General features: G+C 42.4%; 1 protein-coding gene across 1 annotated transcript; it reads right to left on the reverse strand.

The window, feature by feature from the left end:
• Position 1: 1 nt before the first annotated feature.
• Positions 2 to 15,562, reverse strand: LRRIQ4 (leucine rich repeats and IQ motif containing 4). The gene is made up of 6 exons (XM_029213736.1): positions 14,543 to 15,562; positions 9,762 to 9,935; positions 8,184 to 8,322; positions 6,959 to 7,155; positions 1,643 to 1,765; positions 2 to 13 (listed from the first exon to the last, which is right to left on the reverse strand). The coding sequence occupies exons 1-6, from the start codon at positions 15,560 to 15,562 to the stop codon at positions 2 to 4; spliced, it is 1,665 nt and encodes a 554-aa protein (XP_029069569.1).
• Positions 15,563 to 21,710: the final 6,148 nt, after the last annotated feature.

Raw genomic sequence — 21,710 nt, forward strand, 5'->3', positions numbered from 1 at the left:
GCTACACACCATCCTAAGGGGGAGGAAAAGAACAAGAGTGAATCCCGGTGAAATCAAGGAGTACCAGCTTCTGGGCTGTTTGGTGGGATTTACAGTACAAGAGCTTTGTAAATATATATTGTCTATAATAATCTAATGTGAGCATGTCTTTATTCTCTATTTTATAAAACAAGAATGACACTTTTCAATGGATTTTCATTTGTTTTGATATATAGTTAGTTCACTTGCTGTTTAGAAGCCCTGACAAAAATGCTTAGATTCTGGTACTGCATCTCCTTTTGTCTTGCCCTGGAATTTTCTGCCTCTCTTTTCCTAAATATTTTAAATATAAGGGTGTGTGTTTATGTGTATGTGCGTGTGTGTGTGAAATTCTAATGTGAAAGGCACAAACTGTGGAACATTTTCATATTCTTTACCATTATATGTATCTTAATGGGGTCCACTCACATTTTTATCAGAAAGTATTCCTTTCAGTGGTATATTATTTTTTGTTCTCTTGGCTTTTATCTCAGATATAAACCATGAACACTAATAATGGCCACTGACATACAAATCTTCATTAAAAGTGGTCGAAAATTCAAAACCCAGTATCAAAAAATACCTTGTGAAAATAAAGTAAAATATTTTATTGCTAAAATAAACAAATTAACATATTACCTCTGAGCATTTCTTTGGCATGGAATTTGTCACATAAAACCTACTTAACTCATTAAAGTTTCTGTGCTGCTCTAAGTGATTTTTGGTATTTTTTATTTTTCTCTTACTAGAGCATGAAATTCATTGCATGGCAGAGGGGTCTGTTCACACATTTCTATTCTGATATGCTCCAGTCAAGTTATGTTTTGCTTTCTTCTTGCTACACTAATAATTCATACTGCAATCATTGCTTGAAAGACATGTAGAATTTGAAATCAATACCACTCTAAAAGAAAAAGTCATCATGGGAATTCCCTGGCTGTCCGGTGGTTAGGACTCGCTGCTTTCACTGCTGTTGGCCTGGGTCCAATCCCTGGTCAGGAAACTAAGATCCCACAAGCCATACTGTGTGGCCAAAAAAAAAAAAAGGAAGTCATCAGGGTGAGGAGGTCTTGAGTGGTATAAATGGGGATGCTTTAAGTAATGATTCTTCACTTCTTTCAGCATTCCCATGAATTCCACGAACACCTGTGCTCATGCAAAACCCTATGAACAAATGTTCATAGCAGCTTTATTCATACTAGCCAAAAACTGGAAACAGAGCAACACCCTTCAAAGGGTGAATGGTGAAACAAACTATGCAATACTACTCAGCAACCAGAAAGGAATGAACTATTGACACTTGCACTACTTGGATGGACTGGAAGTGAATTATACAGTATAAAAAGGCCAGTCCCCAAATGTTACATACTATGTGATTCCATTTACATGATCTTCTTGAAATAACAAAATTACAGGTTAGGGATTGGAAGACATCATAGCATTTTTATCCATCAACATGTCAGTAAAAGAACCTTTATTTTTATATATAACCATAACTCTGTGAATAACTTTTGTGTGGTAGGCATCTAATTCCTAGAGATTTTGCTTTCTTAATCCATCAGGGTTCATTACCTCAATTCATACATTTATAGAATTATTTCTTATTTTTCTTGACAGATTTTCCTTTTACATCCTTCTTTCCTTTCTTATCTTTTGGAGAATTCCTCCCCTTCTTTTGCAATTTTAGCAGGTCTTCAAATTTCCCAAATCCTTTGCGTACCATTATTCCACGCCACCATGCCTGAATCTGAAAACAAGAAGAGCATCAGCTCGTACCACAGTGGACTGGGGATGGTTACGGCTCTTTGTTCTGGTATGTAGTTTTCAAGATGCGGAGAATGAAAGTCACTAGAACTCTGAACCTTATTTTCTCTCTTTCTCACTTGGCCAGTCATCCAGGCAAAGCATTTTTCAAGTATTTGGTGCTTTATGTGCCAAGCACTGTTCTAGACATTTGGGAAACAGCAGTTAAATACCAATGTCACTGACTCTGTGGAACTCACATCCCAGTGAGGGGAATAGACGATAAACAATAAACACATGACTGTATAATTTGCCAGATGGCGGAGGTGACAGTGCACAGCAAGGGGAATGGGTATGCCTGTACCCTGCCTTCCTCTTGTTCCTGGACTACCTGCGCTCCTACCTACAGGCGGCCTTTACCTGTTCTTGAGATCCTATTCCTTCGCACCTACTCAGGAAACCTCTTCTCTAGTAGACTCTTCGAAACTTCCAGTGGCTCCCAGTTTCTCTCAGAATAAAAACTCAAGTCCTGGCCTCTCACCTTCTGAGATGGCCCACACTCTGTCTGTGGAGTGTGTTTCTCCAAAGGTCATTTTCACCTTTTGAGATGGATGGCATTCTGTCTATGGAATGTGTATCTCTCTAAATAAATCCACGTCTTAAACAAAAACAAACAAAGAAGCAAACCCCCCCACCCCCAAAACTCAGGGCCTTGCAATGGCTTACAAAGCCCTATCCGATCTGCCCCTCCCTCCTGATCTCTTAACTGTCTCCCCCTTGCTCACTTGTTCCAGCAATGCAGACACACGCAGGCACTGCTCCAGCTCAGGGCCTTTGCCTTTACTGCTTCCTCTGCCTGGAACACTCTTCCTAATATTCAGATGGTTCACCCCTCCACTTCTTCAAGAATTTGCTTAATTGTCATTGCTATGGACTGAATTGTGTCCCCTGCCCCTGCAATTCATATGTTGAAAAGCCTTAATGACTGATGTGGTGGTATTTGGAGACTGGGCCTTAGAAGGTAATGAGGTTAGATAAGGTCATGAGGGTGAGGCTGTCATGATGGAATCAGTGCTCTTATAAGAAAAGACATCAGAAAGCTTGCTCTTTCTCTGTCATGTGAGGACACGGTGAGAAGGCAGCCGTCTGCAAGGCAGGAAGGGAGCTCTCACCAGAAACTGACCATGCTGGCACCATGGACCATCCCGGACTTCTAGCCTCCAGAACTGTGAGAAAATAAGTTTCTGTTGTTCAAGCCACCCAAGCTATGATATATTGTAATGGTTGCCTGAGCTAAGACAGTCATTTTCCCAATGAGGCCTACCCTGACCATCTCATTAAATTGAAACCCCTATAAATCTAAAAAAAAAAAAAAAAAAAAAAGCAAATGAACTTATTTACAAAACAGAAAGAGACTCACAGACTTAGAAAACAAATTTATGGGGCTTCCCTGGTGGCGCAGTGGTTGAGAATCTGCCTGCCAATGCAGGAGACACGCGTTCGAGCCCTGGTCTGGGAAGATCCCACATGCCGCGGAGCAACTGGGCCCGTGAGCCACAACTACTGAGCCTGCACGTCTGGAGCCTGTGCTCCGCAACAAGAGAGGCCACGATAGCGAGAGGCCCGTGCACCGCGATGAAGAGTGGCCCCCACTTGCCGCAACTGGAGAAAGCCCTCGCACAGAAATGGGGACCTAACACAGCCATAAATAAATAAATAAATAAATAAATAAAAATAATCCTTTAAAAAAAAAACAAATTTATGGCTATTGGGGGGAAGGGTGGCAGGGGAGGGATAGATTGGGAGCTTGGGATTGACGTGTATACACTACTATATTTAAAATGGATAACCAACAAGGACCTACTGTATAGCACAGGGAACTCTGCTCAATATTCTGTAATAACCTAAATGGGAAAAGAATTTGAAAAAGAACAGATACATGTATATGTATAACTGAATCAATTTGCTGTAGACCCGAAACTAACACAACATTGTTAATCAACTATGCTCCAATATAAAATAAAAATTAAAAAAAAAAAAGCTAACAAAAGTAAGATCAGATGAAAGAACAGAGATTAAATATAGTAAGTGGCTACTTTAGTAGTCCAGTAGCATGGAGCAGCAGTCTGAACTCTGCCAGTTTTTCCTGCCTAAATAAATGTTTGGACCAAAAAAAAAATTTGAAACCCCTATAACACACACTCACACACACACTACTGGCAATCTCAGTTCCCCTTAGCTTGAGCTTTTTTCCAATACCAATTAATCACTTTCTAACATAGTATACAATTTTATGTTTTATATTTCATGTTCTTATTTCTGTCACACTAGGCTTTAAGCAATATGAGGACAGAAATATTTGTCCATTTTGTTCAGTGAATGTATTTCCAGTGCCTGGTACATAGTAGCAGCTCAGTAAATATTTGTTGAACGAATGAATGAATGAGGCGGGTGGAGGTATGCTGTTTTATATAAGGTGGATGAAGGGCAGATATGTGGATATTTGAGCAGAGGCTGAACTAAGTGAGGGCTGGCCTTGTCCACATCTGGGGAAAGCACCTCTGGGCAGCGGCAGGAGCCAGTGTTAAGGCTTTGAAGCAGGAGCACACATGGGCCTTGAAAAAAACACCAAGGACCCCATTTGTGACTGAAGTAAAGTGAAAATGGGAAGGATGAGATGCAGAGTGGAAACAGCAGATCAGTTAAGGTGGTGATTTTTCAGGGGAACAGTATTGCCCAGGAGGGGGATTCTGGAAATTTATGAGGCTTTTTGTGTGTTAAGATTTAAGAGACCTCTATTTTGTGACATGCACCCTGGTCCACAAAGACTTTCCAAGAGTGTGCAGGCTTAGATAGGTTGGAAGCAACTCATTTCCAGAGCTTCAACTTCCATCTGTACCCCTCCCTGAAATGTATCTGCCAAGGAACACAACTGCTGATCCTCTAGTTGTAGCTGCCCCTTCACAACTGCCCCTCTGGCAGCCTCTCATCTACCTGAATCTGACCAGGAGGGCTGCCCTGGACTCCAAAAACCTCTGGGACACCAAAAAAAGAGATAATTAAAAATAGTAAGACTTCCCTGGTGGCACAGTGGTTAAGAATTCGCCTGCCAATGCAGGGGACACAGGTTCGAGCCCTGGTCTGGGAAGATCCCACATGTGACGAAGCAACTAAGCCTGTGAGCCACAACTACTGAACCTGTGCTCTAAGCCCGCGAGCCACAACAGCTGAGCCCATGTGCTGCAACTACTGAAGCCTGTGCGCCTAGAGCCTGTGCTCCTCAACAAGAGAAGTCACTGCAATGAGAAGCCCACCTACCGCGACGAAGAGTAGCCCCCGCTCGCCGCAACTAGAGAAAAGCCTGCGCGTAGCAACGAAGACCCAACGCAGCCAAAAATAAATAAATGTATTAAAAAAATAATAATATTGATGTTGGCTCTAAAGACTGGGTAACCAATCCTTTTATAAGTCAGGTGGTTTCCGGCTCTCTGCCTTCAAGAAAAATGAAGTTAATTTGTCAGCTTAGAAAAACTTAGAAAACTGCTATCTATTTTTTGGGATATATCTGGAAGAAGTTCAGAGATATGTGAGGCCCTGTCACTTAAAACAAAACAATATAGACAAAAAAAAAAACTTTTTCCATTCTTGTCAACTTAAGAATTTAAACGAGGTTTCTCATCTGTAAAATAAAAAATAGGAATGGAACTGATGCCAAACTTTATCTCATTCTAGCAATAATTAATATTTATGCAAGGATATATAACCTATGTGAAAAAGTCTTTCCAAAACTCCTGTAAGTCAAATAATTAAATATCAAAATTTATAATAGATTTTATATTGTTTTGGTCAATTTTATACTACTAGTAATTGCACTAAGGCTCAAGGTTAATTCTGAGGGGAAAGTGGAATGGAAATACACGTTCAAGAAGAAAAAGAAATGACATAAAATTTTTGCATGTAAGATAAGAACTTGTTTAAGTATTTTGTAAATTGATGTTTACTGACATATCAAATCATAATGGTACTTAGATTCCATTGGATACATTTAAAATACTGGTCTAACAACTCTATTTTAAGATGTCAGTATGTAAAATTCACTGGAAAGTAAATCCTTTGCAATGATTTAAACTTAGTGGCAAAAAAGGTTAAATATCAATTTTAAAATGTGCAAGAGGGTGCATGGCTTTTCAAAATGCTTTTAAGAAGTATCCCCCAAATATTATTTTCATTCTTCCAGTGTAGTCATTCCTGAGTATATACATATTAAAATTAATATTTTAACATAAACTTTTTTCCTTTATGTTGCATCTCAGGCATTATTTTGATTTATTAAAATTATGTTTGTGGTAGCTTATATTATCTATGAGTCTAATTTCAAAAGCGTAAAGGAGGTATCACACAATATTTACCGGGAAAGGGAGGATGTTAGGTCTGATATGATTGAGGGCCATTGATAAAGGGTCTTACAGACCAAAGACTAACTCTTATTTCAGGTAAAATGGAGAGTTGTCCACTTCAGCAGAGCCATGGCAAGATCTGACCTAGGTTTTAACAGCGTAGGTCTGACTGTTGAGTGGAAGATGTATCACAGGGGAAGCAGGTGAGGAAGTAGGGACACTAGTTGGAGGGCTAATGCAGTCATCTGGGTTTGAGATGATGGGGGTTTGGACCAGTTGAATGAAGAATACTGAATACTGACTGAAGTGGACACGTTCCTGGGCTGTCTGGGATATCCTTATGTTTCCATGGGCTTGGTGGGCAAGGAAGAGAGTGACAAGGCTCTTAGCCCTTTGATGCTAAGTTAGGGGCAGAACAGAACTCTGGTCTCTAGACCTCTGATCCATAAATGCTTTCATTTCTAATTTTTCAGCCTCCACTTACTGACTTTGTTAACATAAGCTTTTCACTCCAGTGAATAGTCCAACAGTTTTAGATAGTTTGGGAATTTGAAGTTTTGGTTTCTTTTGCCTATTTGTCAGCTTCTCATCTGACACAGAGAAAAGGAACAGAAAAGACAAAAAATGCTAGGATGATGTTAAAAACTCTCTCGCTTAGCCCTGGGGATATAAAAGTAAATAAGAATCTCTATTCTCAAGGTATAGATGTGTAAAAGAGCAGCCTCATATATCTATAGTTTAACACTAATCCCACTCCAAGCAACTGTGAATACGTTATACAAAATTTTTGCTGATTTTACCTTTGTTGCCATTGTCTTCATATTTCTTCTTTCTTTAAGGTACGCCCATACAGCCTCAGCACCTTCGGCACACACTAACATTGGGGGTTCTTCCATGGGATTGCCCATCAGTGTCAGAACTTTTAGATTCACTAGACTATCCAAATTCTCTGGAAGATGGGTGATCAAGTTGTCCTTGAGCCGTAATTCTTTCAAAGCTGAAATGATTTTTTTTAAATAATGAATTTGTCTTAAAAACAAGCAAAATTAAAGCATGCATGCTTTAGTCCAATCACTTTGAAATGTTTGTTTCCTCCTATGCCATGTAACAAAAGACAGCACATTTAATGAGGCAAACCAAGTTCTCTTTTTCATAACAACCCAAAGTTGTTGGAGCCAGTGTAAATCAGTGTTAGAGACAGGAAAATAGTAAATACTAAAAAACGTTGAGAACGTTCCATTCCTCCAGGGCTCAAAGAGAGGATAAAAATGCATGGTCAGGAGCATGACTAAGGAGCACCTCATACCCACCCCTGCCGCTAATCTTTGAATTATGTCCTATGGGTATGGGTAGGCAACAGCTTCCACTCATATTCCTTCATCCTCCTTTCATTAAAGAATAAGTCATAGCTTGAAAACACATCTATAAACCTGAAGATTCAGCACATTATGGCAAAGAAAAAGTTTTTATTTCGTTCCAGTAGGATCTCAGCAAAAGCCTGTTCAGTGAATGGATGGATTTACAAATAGTGGTTTAGCCTAGTGGAAAATGTTTGCATGTTCAAATATGAATCATGTATGATTTTTCATGTCAATCATGTAGCTCCAAAAGTCCCCCCTTGCTAATTTCATTACTCTCGGTCAATCCTTTTCCTTTTATTCAAGTGACTTATTGACCTAAAGCAAATTTAATACAGGACCCCCAGCTCCCAATTCTGGCAGAGAGTAGGTATTCAGTAAATTCTTGTTCATGGCATAATGACTATATAGATGAATGCTAACTTTCTTAGTTGCTATTTTCTTTTCAATTCTTAATGAACAATCTAATTGCCTTTGTGAGGCTCTTAGCTGTACTAACCTGGCACCTGGCCTTCCCCACACCACTAGGAAGCTCTGCGAGGAGATGATGGGGTAGGTCTAAGCTCTCATCACTGAGATTGATCTTTAGTAGGGCAAGGACGCCTTCAATCACAGGAAATGCTGGCCTCAAACTCCACTGGGCTGTGGAGCTACAAAGATTCCTCACCTTGTGCTTGGCAAATGGCATCTGGAAGTTGCTTAATCAGATTGCAGCAGCAATCAAGAATTTCCAAGTTGGGCATTGATCCCAAGGATACAGGCAGGTACTCGAGATAATTGTTCTCTACATACAGCTCTTTAAGACTCTGAAATAACATGAGAGTATACCATAATGACCCTTACATTGATAAAAGAATTATGGTAACCAGAATCACCTGTGAGTTCCCATGTTCTTTCTTTTTTTTCTTTTAATATTTATTTACTTAGGCTGTTCTGGGTCTTAGTTGCTGCATGTGGACTCCTAGTTTCAGCATGCATGCAGGATCTAGTTCCCCGACCAGGGATCAAACCTGGGCTCCCTGCATTGGGAGTGCAGAGTCTTACCCACTGGACCGCCAGGGAATTCCCTCCATGTTCTTTCAATGGGGATATTATGCATTGGGGTAAAGGGAAAAACGCATTTAAAGAATCATCATCAAAAACTACAATTATTTTTGAGTTAAGCCATCAGTTGTGGTTCTCACGTATGCAGGGAAAAGAGAACATGGGAATCTAGTGTTTATTTGTTTCACGAGGACTTTATGGAAAAACAGTTTGGATCATTTAACTACAAATATCATTTGCTCCCTTTCAACAGCTAATTCTCTGTGGCAGTTGCTACAGAACTGCAATTGCCACAGACATCAATCCAACATTGCCCAAGTGGATGTAACCAAAATGTACAGAGAATAGGTTAACTATTTTCAGATTCCCTGGGCAAGATTTTCATGTTTGCATTTCACCCTAAGATTTTGGAGAGTGTGGCATGACATGTACAAGGAGCAAGTTGACGAAAGGAGTTCTGTGAACACAGGGCAAGGGAATAGAGAATTAGGAATAGGTGAGACGTACCTGTTCTGTACATGCCATTGCTCAGTTCCAGGACTGGGAGTTATGTAGTTACACCTACTTTATCATTATTAAAGTTACACCTACTTTATCATTATTAAAGTGTAGCACCAGGAACATGAAAACAAAATCTTTAAAGTACGCATACATAAAGACACACTGGTATGGCTACTTTGAATGATGTCATCTTGTTGCTTTGCTAGGATTTAGCATAGTGCTGTGGATCCATCTTCAGCATGAACCTGGTGCAATAGTTAAGTACACCATGATATGCAGGGAAGGAAATCAGACTGTCCCATCCAAAATGCAGACTCCCAGCCATGTCACCTGTATGATACCTTAACTTCAAAATAGTATAATTTTCAGGGAATATTTTTTAAAAGTGGAAATTAATTGCAAAGTGGTATGGCTCAGTTTCTGCAAATAAAACGTGCCAAAGCACACAGGAGAAACAAGTATGGCTTGGCATATCCAAGAGCAATTACAATAAAGTGTTCTTGGGAGTATGGATCCCGGGGCTGTTCAGGAAGACAGTGGAAGCCTCAAAGTGTAACAGTGACTGCTTGCTGGGAGCTAGGAACCTTGTATGGATGATTCCACATGCAACCTGTGAGAACAACACCATGTCTTCTCAATATCAGCCAATTTAAGGAATCAGGGCATATAATTTTTTGCCTGCTCGTTTGGGGAGGCTTACCTGTAGTTTTCTAATGCATTCTGGCATATGGGTGAGCTTGGCTCCCTGATCTTGGCCAATGTATAATTTCTCTAAAGACTTTAAAGAAAGGATTTCTTCTGGAAAGGAAGGAAACTGATTTCCAGTTAGTCCAAGAATCTTCAGTTTTGAAAGTAAACCAAAGTCTGACGGTAACTGGAAGTATTCCAAAAAGATAAGTTTCAGGTCAAGATTATTTTTAACAGTAAGAAAATAAATTGGGCTTTTAGTTTTGAGGCAGAATGTTTAAAAAATAAGTAGAGCAATTTAGCATCTCCTACTGATGAAAAGTTAGCCCATATGTTTGCATATATAGTATTTATACTCATAGATATATAAAGTCTGGAGTTCTACATTTCCCCCAGCCTCTCTGCTCTTTACTTTTATGCACTGGATAAAATTAGAGCAATTTTTAACCTACTTTATTGCAAATTTTTAAGCTGTAGTGTATCAAATGCTTGACACTACTGAAAGAAAAAGTACTAAGCTTATTAGTGTAATATTGCAACTATAATATTCATAATTAATTCTGTTATTGGAACTGATCAATTTAGTGACATGACCTCTCACCCTCAAAGGCTTTAGCTCAGCAATTCTGAAACTTTAGTTAAAATCTCAGTTGGAAGGAAACAATGAATTACAATTATATCTTCTGCCCTCCAGTGAATCCCAAGGCTATCTGTCCTGGTATTAGGCAGGCATTTCACAGACTCCCACTCCCAGACTTTCAGAGTTGGAAGGCCTTAAAAAGGTCTCTCTATTCTAACCCTCTAATATGGTGGTGGAATATGTTCCATAGCTAGCCATCCAGCCCATATTTAAACACCACCTCCTGCGATGAAAAGCTCATTGGCTGAAGACCACTACTTTTCAAATTTCCTTCTCCTGTCAAGCCAAAATCTGTGTCACTAATACATCCACCTATTGGCCTCTTTCTGGCCCTCTGGAACCACATGGAAAAATCTCACTCTTAAAATATGTGACACAATCACCCTATTGATTATGTTACAGAAATACCTATTTTCTTGTAGGAAAAAAGGCCCAACTCTGTGTCTTAATAGCTTCTTAACTCATTTTGAAATATAGTTCCTTGGCAAATCCTTCCTCACCGGTCCCTGCTGCAGCCTTTGGGCGTTCCTCCCACCCATTCCCTAATCTGCCACTCTACTTTTCATGACAATGGTTAATAGGGTTTGGCTCAACCCAATTTCTCTCTCGATGGGTGGAATAGGTAAATAATTAGTGAATAGATTATCTCTATAGTGGGCTTTCCTTTGACCTACAGGCCAAAGTCTCATACACTTGGAATCTGCCATAAGCCATTTTTCTCTTTATTGTGTAGTGTGAGGGTTCATTTTCTTAAAAAGTTATAAACTGCTTACAGTTTTACTTATTTATTAACATTAAAAACAGAAAACTCAGAACAAGTCAACCTCCAGAGAAACTGATGTTTAAGCTTTCCTTCTTGGCTATTTCAAAATTCTTCATTAGGCCCTTAGATCCCTACAATGGGAAGCATCTGCGTTCAATGCAGTCCAAAATAATGGGGAAACAGTTTTCAATATAACCACTTCATTATAACCTAGTCATTTCACTCTTATTGCTGTTTACTTTGTTCATAGGTTTAGCTTTTCTTTTTCAAAAGCCCACTGAATTTTAAAGATTTTTTTCCCCAGGATATTTAAGATCTAATAATTAATCCCATCATAGTCATATCAAAGTATAGTGTAAGTAAACTTGGATGTACAGAAAACCTGCCGAGCGTCAAATGAGAACAATTATTGCTGACACTATCATTGAGCTGTAGCCATTCTGAGGTTGAATTTTCCCCCTTAATAGTGTGAATGAAAAATGTTACCAGCCAAATCAGTAAAACAAAAGATGTTGCAGCCACCTGACAGTGAGCCCTGAGGGAACTCAGGATGGAGACAAATGGGCTGCCCACTCCCAAGCCCTCAGCCACTGCAGTCACCCTCCACGGTGCACCCTGAGGAGACTCAGGATGGCCCTAGATAGCTGAGGTGCATATCAAAGGAATGATTTCAGTGAGCCCAGACTCTTGCATCTTCCCATACACAGAAATGCGCTAAATTCCTTAACTTGAGAATTTGGTTTTCTTTAATTAACAGTAATCTTTTGAAATTCCGACAACCTAGTCTTTGTTGCAAAAAGTCCTATATATCCCGGCTCCTCCCTTCCCTCTGTGGAGCAGACCCTCTGAGCTATCTGAGAGGCTGCATCCCCCGCTTAAGTCCTCAGTTTTGTCCACCAAATAAAACATAATTCTCAACTTTCAGGTTGTCTTGTCTTTTTTCAGTCAACAATAGAAATGTACCATACAAATAAAATCCATCTAGATACACACTGAAAGTTAGCTATTTTTGCCTCCATCTAGGCAAGAAAAAGCAACTGGCCAGGCTTCTAGCACCAGAAGCCCATGAGGCAAATTTTGGGGTGTGATAAGGCGTTGGCTTAAAGGCAACGTGTCATTATGGAGAGAAATGCCTTGGGAGGTTGCTGGAGGCATAATAGGAAATTGAAAAAGGAAGACAAAAGCCGCAGAAATACCATCATAAGAACTGAAGAATAATAAGCACTGGTACATGGAGATTTTCATGTTCAACATAATAACATTGAACGTGTTCACATTTCGGTGCAGTTTGACTTGCAGTAAAACTTGGTGTTGGGTGAGGCTAATCTTTGTTAAGGAGCCATCTGTGTGTGATTCCCTCCTCCACCCTGATTTCTTAAAATGTCTCACAGGAAAGGGTTAGGTATCACTCATGACTCAATAGGATTTAAGTGAACTTCCCAAGGGCGCTTTATATTTTGAGCCTTTCACTCCCAACTGTGGAATGACAGACTTTGTTCACTATAAAAGGAATTTCTTACATGAGCTGCAGAAGAATTGGGAGCCGGGCAGAGGGCTTCTCATAGAACCTCTAAAATCCTCCAAGGTGGGCTGCTACCTAAGTAGAGATTGAGTCCTAGATTCTCTTCCTAAATCTTGAAGTCATCATCAAAATATTTACTTCCTGAAAGGCAGTTTTGAAACTCTCTAGCAATGAGGAAAACCAAAAAAAAAAAAAAAAAAACAAAACAAAACCCAAAGTTCTAGAAATTGAAAGTCGAGTAAAAGATTAAAAAAGAACAAAAAACAACTTTAAGGCTAGGACTTTTATAATGTGTGAAGTACATGAGAGTGGTGTTCACGGCTAGGAAAAACAGACCTAATATTTGGTTACTGTTGTTGATTTCCAAACCTCCCTTTCTCTCTCTCTACAGTTGTCTTTTGCTTTTAACAGAACTCTGTTCTTTTAAATTTTCAAATATGAAAAACAAAAGATATATTCAATATCTTGTAATAACCTATAATGGAAAAGAATCTGAAAAAGAAACATATATATACACAACTGAATCACTTTGCTGTACACCTGAAACTAACACAACATTGTAAATCAACTATATTTCAATAAAAACATAAAATTTAAAAAAAGCATCTGTACCCGCCGTCCAAACCTTTCGTTAATGAACAAAATGAACTACTGCAATTAAAATTGAGTTCTTGGGGCTTCCCTGGTGGCGCAGTGGTTGAGAGTCCGCCTGCCGATGCAGGGGACACGGGTTCGTGCCCCGGTCCGGGAAGATCCCACATGCCGCGGAGCGGCTGGGCCCGTGAGCCATGGCCGCTGAGCCTGCGCGTCCAGAGCCTGTGCTCCGCAACGGGAGAGGCCACAACAGTGAGAGGCCCGCGTACCGCAGAAAAAAACAAAACAAAACAAATTGAGTTATGATCCCATCCTCATTTCCTTGACTTCCTCCCTCTTCCAAGAGGCAGCCATTATTAGGAATTTTGTGAGTTTTTTTTCCAGTACATATTTTTATACTTTTATTACATATAAAAATATCCATAAAATGTGTTGTGTGTTGTGTGTATGTAGTTTTGTGTGATTAAAGGTTTATATGTGATATAATATTCTGCCATTAGGTGTTTTACTTTTTAATAAACATCACACTTTTGAGATCTACCCACATTGGCACGTATAACTCCAGTTCACTTAAATTATTATGTAGTATTCCATTTTACAAATATACCGCAATTTACTTGCGAATTCCTCTACCAACTGACATTTAGATTATCTCCCGTATGTCATGATTATCAACAATGTTACCATGAACGTTTTTGAACACACCACCCTGCACACATGTGGGAGAGTTTCTCTAGGGACAAACTGATTTTGCAGTTTCCCGTGAATGGAACATTAAAGCCTAAGGCTGTACGTGTCGGAGAACTCTGCTGTTTCAGGAAACCCCGTTAGGAGGTAGTCTTGTTAAGAACATGAACCCTGCAACCCACTGCTGTGGGTTGGCATCCTGACTCATGTACAGGTGTGTGGCCTTGACAAGTTAGTTAAGCTCCCCATGCCTCATTTTCCTCATAGATCATTGAGGATAATATCACCCACATCGAAAAGTTATTGTGAGGATTAAATGGGATAATATCAATACATGTAAAACATTTAGCCCAGTGACCTGCACGTACATATTGTAAGTAAACATCAGCTACCATTTATGATCACTATTGCTATTCGGGGGGGGAAAGTAACATAAATGGTGACCCTGTTGGATATATCTGTTAACCCCGGATTTTCACTCATAAACTCATTTCGAATTTCCTGATGTTTAGACACAGAACTACACCAGCTTAGGGCCGGAAGGGCCCTTGGTGGGAGCATAGTCACAGCCAGGAAGGGGATCGTTACCTGGCATATTTTATTATCATCCAGCGCCAGGATTTCCAGGTTCTGCAGCTCACAGATCTGCAATGGACAGCGTTCCAGATAGTTCTGGCTGAGATCGAGGAAGCGCAGGTTAACCAGGCGTCGGAAGGGGCGGCGCAGCACCCGCAGGCCGGTGTTGTGCAGGTAGAGCAGGTGAAGCGAGGTCCACCTGCAAAGGACGTGCGGCACCTTCTCTAGGTGGTTCCCGCTCAGCCCAATCTCCGTCACCTGCGAGAGCTCGGCCAGGGTGTGCGGGATGGAGTGGAGGCGATTGTGGGATAAATCCAGCACCGACAGCTTGGAGCACTGGCACAGCGACTCCGGGAGAGCAGGCAGGCTGTTGTAGGCCACGTAGAGCTTCTTCAGCTTCGTCAGGTTCCCAATCTCTTCTGGGATGACACTTAGCTTGTTCTCATCCAGGTCGATGATCTCCAGGTTGAAGAGACCACACAGCTCCAGAGGGAAAACTTCAAATTGGTTTTGCTTCAGGTGGATCTCCCTCAGTTTGGTCTGGTTCACTATTTCCTTGGGCAGAGATTTCAGGTGGTTTCCCGCCAGTCCGAGCAGCTCGAGGTGGCGAAGGTGTTTACAGACGAGGATGGGGATCTCCGCCAGGTCCGTGCGGTAGAGGCGGAGCTCACGCAACTTGCGGATGCCGCCGAGGACCCGAAGGGACGAGGCCAGGAGCGGGTTGTCGCTCAGGTCCAGGCCCTCCAGGTTGCTCAGCTTCCCCAGCTCGGGGCACAGATTCTTCAGCTTGTTCTTGTTCAGGTAGAGGATCCTGACATTCCTTAAATGCTGAATATCCTTGGGGATTTCTGCAATCTGGTTGTTTTCCAGATGCACTTCCTCTAATTCTCGTAAGCCTAAAATCTCCTCTGGAATGGTAAACAAGCTCTGATTAGAAGCGTCAATGAAAAATGTTCTATCAGAGACCTGTTGTGGATCATTTTTCTGATGAATTCTAGGTGAATGTTCTGATTTTGTGCTGTCATTTGACATTATTCTGATGGAAAGTTCAAATATTCAAAATCTGAAATATTGTGAAAAGAAACAAAAAATATATCAGTTTACTTGCCACCAGATTTGGTATCCTTAAGAGAAATAAAATTTAGTTGATTAAATTGAGTGCTCACTACGACACAACATAAAATGTAGGCTTTTGTTTCATGTTGGGAGAATACCCCTCTTTCTCCTAACAGGTTGACTTATATTTTAAAAGAAGGATTGTCTAATTTCAATTTTTAGAAATGGCTCTTTTGATTCTATTTTCAGGTTGGATGTGGAAGGTTGCAAAAGATCATTGATCTTACCATAAACACCGAGAAAACATTAGGAAAAAAATAGTACTTTAAAATACTGCATTTTGGGGAGTTCCCTGGTGGCTTAGTGGTTAGGATTCTGGGCTTTCACTGCCGTGACCTGGGTTCAGTCCCTGGTCAGGGAACTGAGATCCCGCAAGCTGCGTGGCCAAAAAACGAAACAAAAATTGCATTTTTTCTTAAAACCCCCAGAGAATTGTGTATGTAAAGAAGGCCAGTAGAGGGCTTCCCTGGTGGCGCAGTGGTTGACAGTCCACCTGCCGATGCAGGGGACACAGGTTCGTGCCCCGGTGCAGGAAGATCCCACATGCCGCGGAGCAGCTGGGCCCGTGAGCCATGGCCGCTGAGCCTGCGCGTCCGGAGCCTGTGCTCCGCAACGGGAGAGGCCACGACAGTGAGAGGCCCGCGTACCCCGCCCCCAAGAAAATCCAGAAAGTTTCACAAAGCAAAACTTGAGTTTTCCGTGCCCTGGCAACTATTTCATAGCTTTTACATGGTATTTACAGCTGTTTATATAGCATTTACATTGTATTAGGTACGTGGTCTAGGGGTGATTTAAAGGATGCAAGGAGGACGTGCATTGGTTATATGCAAATACGATGTTGTTTTATATAAGGGACTTGAGCATCCACGGATATTGGGATCCCAGTGGGTCCTGGAACTAATCCCTTAGGACACCGAGGGACGACAAGGAACAATGACATCCTCACATATTTTCTTTGGTTCTGACTTCTAGAAAGCTCAGATTCGAGTTAGACCTCTACTCCGAGTTCTTGGCACATAAGCACCCAGTGAATCCACTCAGCATCCCTCTCCCCTGCTCCCCTACCCCCCAATCAGGGAGGGTTTTTTTTTTCCCCAAACTACATCCCTCCTCCATACCTGGAAATCACTGGGGGTGATGAGAAAGGTACTAACGGAAATGAGCTGTACATGTGGTGTCTTTTTGACCATCCTATTTGATATGCATTTTGACATTGCAGGCTGTCATTCTGTGTAAATACTGTTTTGTTTTGCTAAGGCAGATGGGGAGAACAGTGCTGTAGGTGCTGTTTGCCTGGTTAAAGCAGCTCTTTCCTGTTTGTTCTGACCCTGTTTGTTAGTCACTCTAGAACAAAAGTCTAATTCTGCCCTTCTTGCTCCTTTGGAAGAGCATTCTTCCCTTCCCCTGGAGCAGCAATTAATTAATCCTCAACCTCTCTTTCCCCTATTTTCTTAACTCAAAATACTTTAAGGGAGGAATAGGGAAGGGCGGGTGCTGAATTGCACCTACACTCACACCTGAGTATTTCAGGCTACCTCTCAACTTTGTTGGTAGCACGTGGGGTAAATTAAAATATAATTGTCTTTTCTATCATCATCATGTGTAATCTGAAGAAATACAAGTGATGCTTAAAATCTGTGGGTGATGCTTAAAAATCTCTTGAAACACAGGGTTTCAAGAGACCTCTGCCTTGCCTGGCACAATTTCTTGGCAGTGGAGCGGTGGTCTGGAATTGGCTGGTGGGGTAGTGGGAAGGAGAGAGGACTCAGACATTTTGTTTTTCACCTTTGCACTGTCTTCCTAACTGGCCTGTTTTTACCTTGAGGATCTTCCTTACACCTTTGCTCAGGCCAAGGAGTCTCTGACTGGCTCCAGAGTCCTCTACAGCAGGGGTCCCCAACCCCCGGGCCATGGACCAGTACCGGTCCGCAGCCTGTTAGGAACCGGGCCGCACAGCAGGAGATGAGTGGCGGTGAGTGAGCGAAGCTTCATCTGCCCTCCCCATCGCTCACGTTACCGCCTGAACCATCCCCCGCCCCTTTCACCCCCTCATACCTCCCCCCCCAACCCCCGTCTGTGGAAAAATTGTCTTCCACGAAACCGGTCCCTGGTGCCAAAAAGGTTGGGGACCGCTGCTCTACAGGGGCCTTCCACTTCTCTTCGATCTATGGTAACCCCAAATAGAGGGACTTCTTTCCCTCCTTCCTTTTTTTCTCTCCCCCAGGCCCAAGTACCAAATCCTGAACATGTTACCCTGTAACTATCGCTGGGTTCTGTCTCCTTCTCATTCCCCAAAGTCCAGTCTTAGCTGATGCTTTATGATCTCTCCTGAGCTGCTTCATACTGCATCTCCCCTAGGTCGTGTCAAATCCATCCTCCATCAGCTGTTCCCCACTTGAGAGCTCCCAGCGCCCTGCCCCATAACAGCTCTGCTTCTCAGAGGATGCACAGGACTCCACGTGGATCTGGCCTCGCTTGCCACACAGCTCCCCCTTCCCCCCCAATACACAGTCTGGGCTCATCTGGGCAGCCCCAAGAACCTGCACATCTCCAGAAACGCACAAAGCAGTTTTGCCCTCTGGCAGGTTCACCCCGCCCAGTCAGAATGATACCTCTAACAAGAAGCCCTCCCTGATGCCCCCACCCCTCCACAAGACTGATCGACAAGCCCCTTTATGCTCCCTTACCTCCGCGCCCTATCTGTGCTAGTGCCACTCTGTGCTTTTGCGCCTGGCCTCCGCAGGTATGTGCACACTTTGGGGGAAGGACTGTGTCATAATCGTCTTTGTATCCCCGGGCCCTAGCCCATCAGCTGGGCCCCCTAAACCTCGAGAACTTCTCCCTGCAAAGGAGCCAGGGTGCCCTCCCTCAGTGTGTCTTTAACCCAGGGCAGGTGACCTGGACCCAGACGGGGTGACCAAGGAGCCTCCATAGCATCGGCGGTCACTGCCCGCCCAATCAGGCCTCAGGGACCAAGGGAGTAATGGCGAAGGTCGCCACAGCCGGCTGGTTCCGGCGCTCAGGGTCGCGCGGTGGATCTGCTCCCGGCGCAGATCGTTGGCCGCCTGAGACGGCTGGCGCACGCGCGCGGTCGTCATGACAACGCCGCTGCTGCGGCCCGCGGGATGCAGAGAGCATGCAGCGCAGCCCGCAGGAGGCCAGGCCTGAGTCCCGGACCCCACCTTCCGCCCCATCTACGACCCCTACTCCGGCGTGGGCTGCGGCCGACGGTATCGGTAAGAAATAGAGGGTCCTTTGGCGCCGGCCTGGCCCGGACGAAACGCGCGAGGGCCGTCGGGGCCAGGCCCATTCCTTCGAGCAGACTTCGGGCCAGAGGTGGTCCGGCGGGAGGGCGCCCCTGGGAACCCCAGCTGTGGCCGGAACTTCGGGGCGCCCCCAAACGCAGGCGGGAGCGGAGCCCCAAGTTCCCGCAACGGGTACGCTGTTCGCGCGGTGGGTTGTCCTGAAGTACTAAAGTGTGTGTGTCGCTTTGCTCTTACGGTCTTTGAGAAGGTTGTCTGGATATACTTCTTGGGCCCCTTTTTGTGCAGTCTCCAGAGAGCAGGGCCCAGGTGGGCGAGAGGGTCTGGAAACCGCTCTTTGCACCTCTACGCCAGCTCGGTTTTAAGTATTTCTGCACCCATGAATTATCCGGTAGCAAGTTAGGTATAGTGTGAACGCCCTCTCCCTCCACCATTTCCATTTTGGACACTTGTTGTAGATATGGAATTGTGCCAGAAGCCTTTGTATTCCTCAAAGCACCATGAGATGAGCATTGATATACTCTGCTTTTAGCATAAGAGGAAATTTAAGATCGAAGAATTTAAGTAACTTGTTCAGCGTCACACAGACGTTCTGGATAGGCACCCAAGTATGACACCCTCAACCCTTGGATTTCCCAGTACTTGGCTGTTCCAGTATAGGAGGGCATTGGGAACCACCTCCAAAATGAGCCCTTAACTAGAATTTTTTAAACAGGCTGTTAAGTAAAAATTATTTGGAATTCAAGACTCCGGTGTGGATTAAAAATGAAATCTAGGTTAGAGTCTTGACATTTTGTGTAATTGGTTATTCCTAGGTTTTGCTTTACACTTTGCAGACTGGTTTATTATTTTCTCCTAATATGAATACACTATAGGAAATAAATTATTGGTGCCATAGAATCCTGACATACAATACTTAGGTGAATTTTAAATAAAAGAGAGAGTAGCAGAAAGATATAGCTGAAGCTTTAAAATAATCTACATCCATGGCCAGGTAATTAAATACAAATATTCTTGTAAATTTCTTTAGCTATATTTAGCTTGTAATCTAAGATTCCTTCATGTCTTCACAAAAACATGACCTGTAAGTCTGTCTGTCTGCACATCCTGGATACGGTTGTGCCAGCTGAGGGCAGGCAGAATGAACGTCAGAGAAATTCTCAGGGCAATCCTCTCTTCTCTTTGATGATGTACTTAAGACCGTTTAAAAATCAAAATGGAGTAACTGTGGTACGGGCATGCAAAATGGAGCCAAGTGGCCATTGTGGATGATTTCAGATGCATTCCTTCATCACTGAGAACTTGAATTTTCTCTAAACTGTATCAGACTCAAGGACACTACCAGCTGTTTTCAAAACAGAATCTGCTAGCAGCTGCTAGTTGCAACCTTGTAGTTTCAAATTACCCCCACCTTTGCAATTTTGTAATTGTTTCAGACTCCTAACCAGTCCTTGCTTACCAAGCACCCTTACTTCTTGCCAGCTCCAATCCTAATTCTTGACAAACAATTTATGTAACCTTGTGGTTGCATTTATAAGCCCCCACCATTTTGTAGTCTGGTGGAACACAGTTCAAGTGCTTCTTGGATCTGTGTCTCCTGGGTTGCAGTCCTAACAAACCCCAAATAAACACGTCTTTATTTCAATCAGGTCTCTATTTCTGAAATTTTGTTTAACATTTTTTTTTTTTTTTTTTTGCGGTACGCGGGCCTCTCACTGTTGTAGCCTCTCCCGTTGCGGAGCACAGGCTCCGGACGCGCAGGCTCAACAGCCATGGCTCACGGGCCCAGCCGCTCCGCAGCATGTGGGATCTTCCCGGACCGGGGCACGAACCCCTGTACCCTGCATCGGCAGGCGGACTCTCAACCACTGCGCCACCAGGGAAGCCCCTTGTTTAACATTTTTAATACCGAGGAAAGTAGTAGCCAGAAGAGAGGAAAGAAACCCAGTGGGAGCCTAGCTCCAGGAAGTAAATCCGTTTGAGATCTACTTGCTTTGTTTTCTGTTGAGGACGCTAAACTAGCATTTTTTGGATTGCATTCCATGTTAACCATGGTCACGAAAGTCCTAAGTCTGGGAGCACTTTTAACCTCCCTCCCCGCCAGGCTCAACAATCTGAGGAATCTTTGAGCACCTGAGAGTTTTAAATGTCCTGAGAAGTGTTGTAGATAGGAATCTGTTTAGCATTGTTCAATTCATCATTTCCCAAACTTATTTGACAGTAAAACCTATTCTATTTGGAGCATCTTGTAGATTAGTATTCCACAAAACACAATTTGGGAAATATTGTGCTAAAGTATTATTTAAATACATGAAAATTTCCTAAAGTAAGTGAAAGATTTCTTTAAAAAATTTTTTTTAATTGTAGTTGATTTACAATGTTGTGTTAGTTTCAGGTGTATAGCACAGTGATTCAGTTATACATACGTATATATAAGCATATTCTTCACATTCTTTTCCATTATAGGCTATTACAAGATACTGAATATAGTTCCCTGTGCTATATAGTAGGTCCTTGTTGTTTATCTATTTTATATCTGGTAAGTGAAAGATTTCTTATGTACATCTGTCCACAAGACAGAAATTATGCTGATATTAAAAATTTTCAGAGACTATCTAATGATATGGGAAAGCTGCTCACAATGTTAACTTAAGAAAAAAAGGATATAGAAAAAGATAAATAATAGGGAAGAAACAGCCCCAGACCTCAGTTGTGGTGGTTCTTTGGTAGTGGGATTGCTGATGAATGTTTCTTTTCTTTTCTTTTTTCTTTATTTTCTTTTTGATATTGAAATTTCCAAG

This window comes from Monodon monoceros, unplaced genomic scaffold (genome assembly GCF_005190385.1).
Source record: "Monodon monoceros isolate NGI ecotype Baffin Bay Population unplaced genomic scaffold, NGI_Narwhal_1 Super_Scaffold_11, whole genome shotgun sequence".
Classification (NCBI taxonomy): Eukaryota; Metazoa; Chordata; class Mammalia; order Artiodactyla; family Monodontidae; genus Monodon; species Monodon monoceros.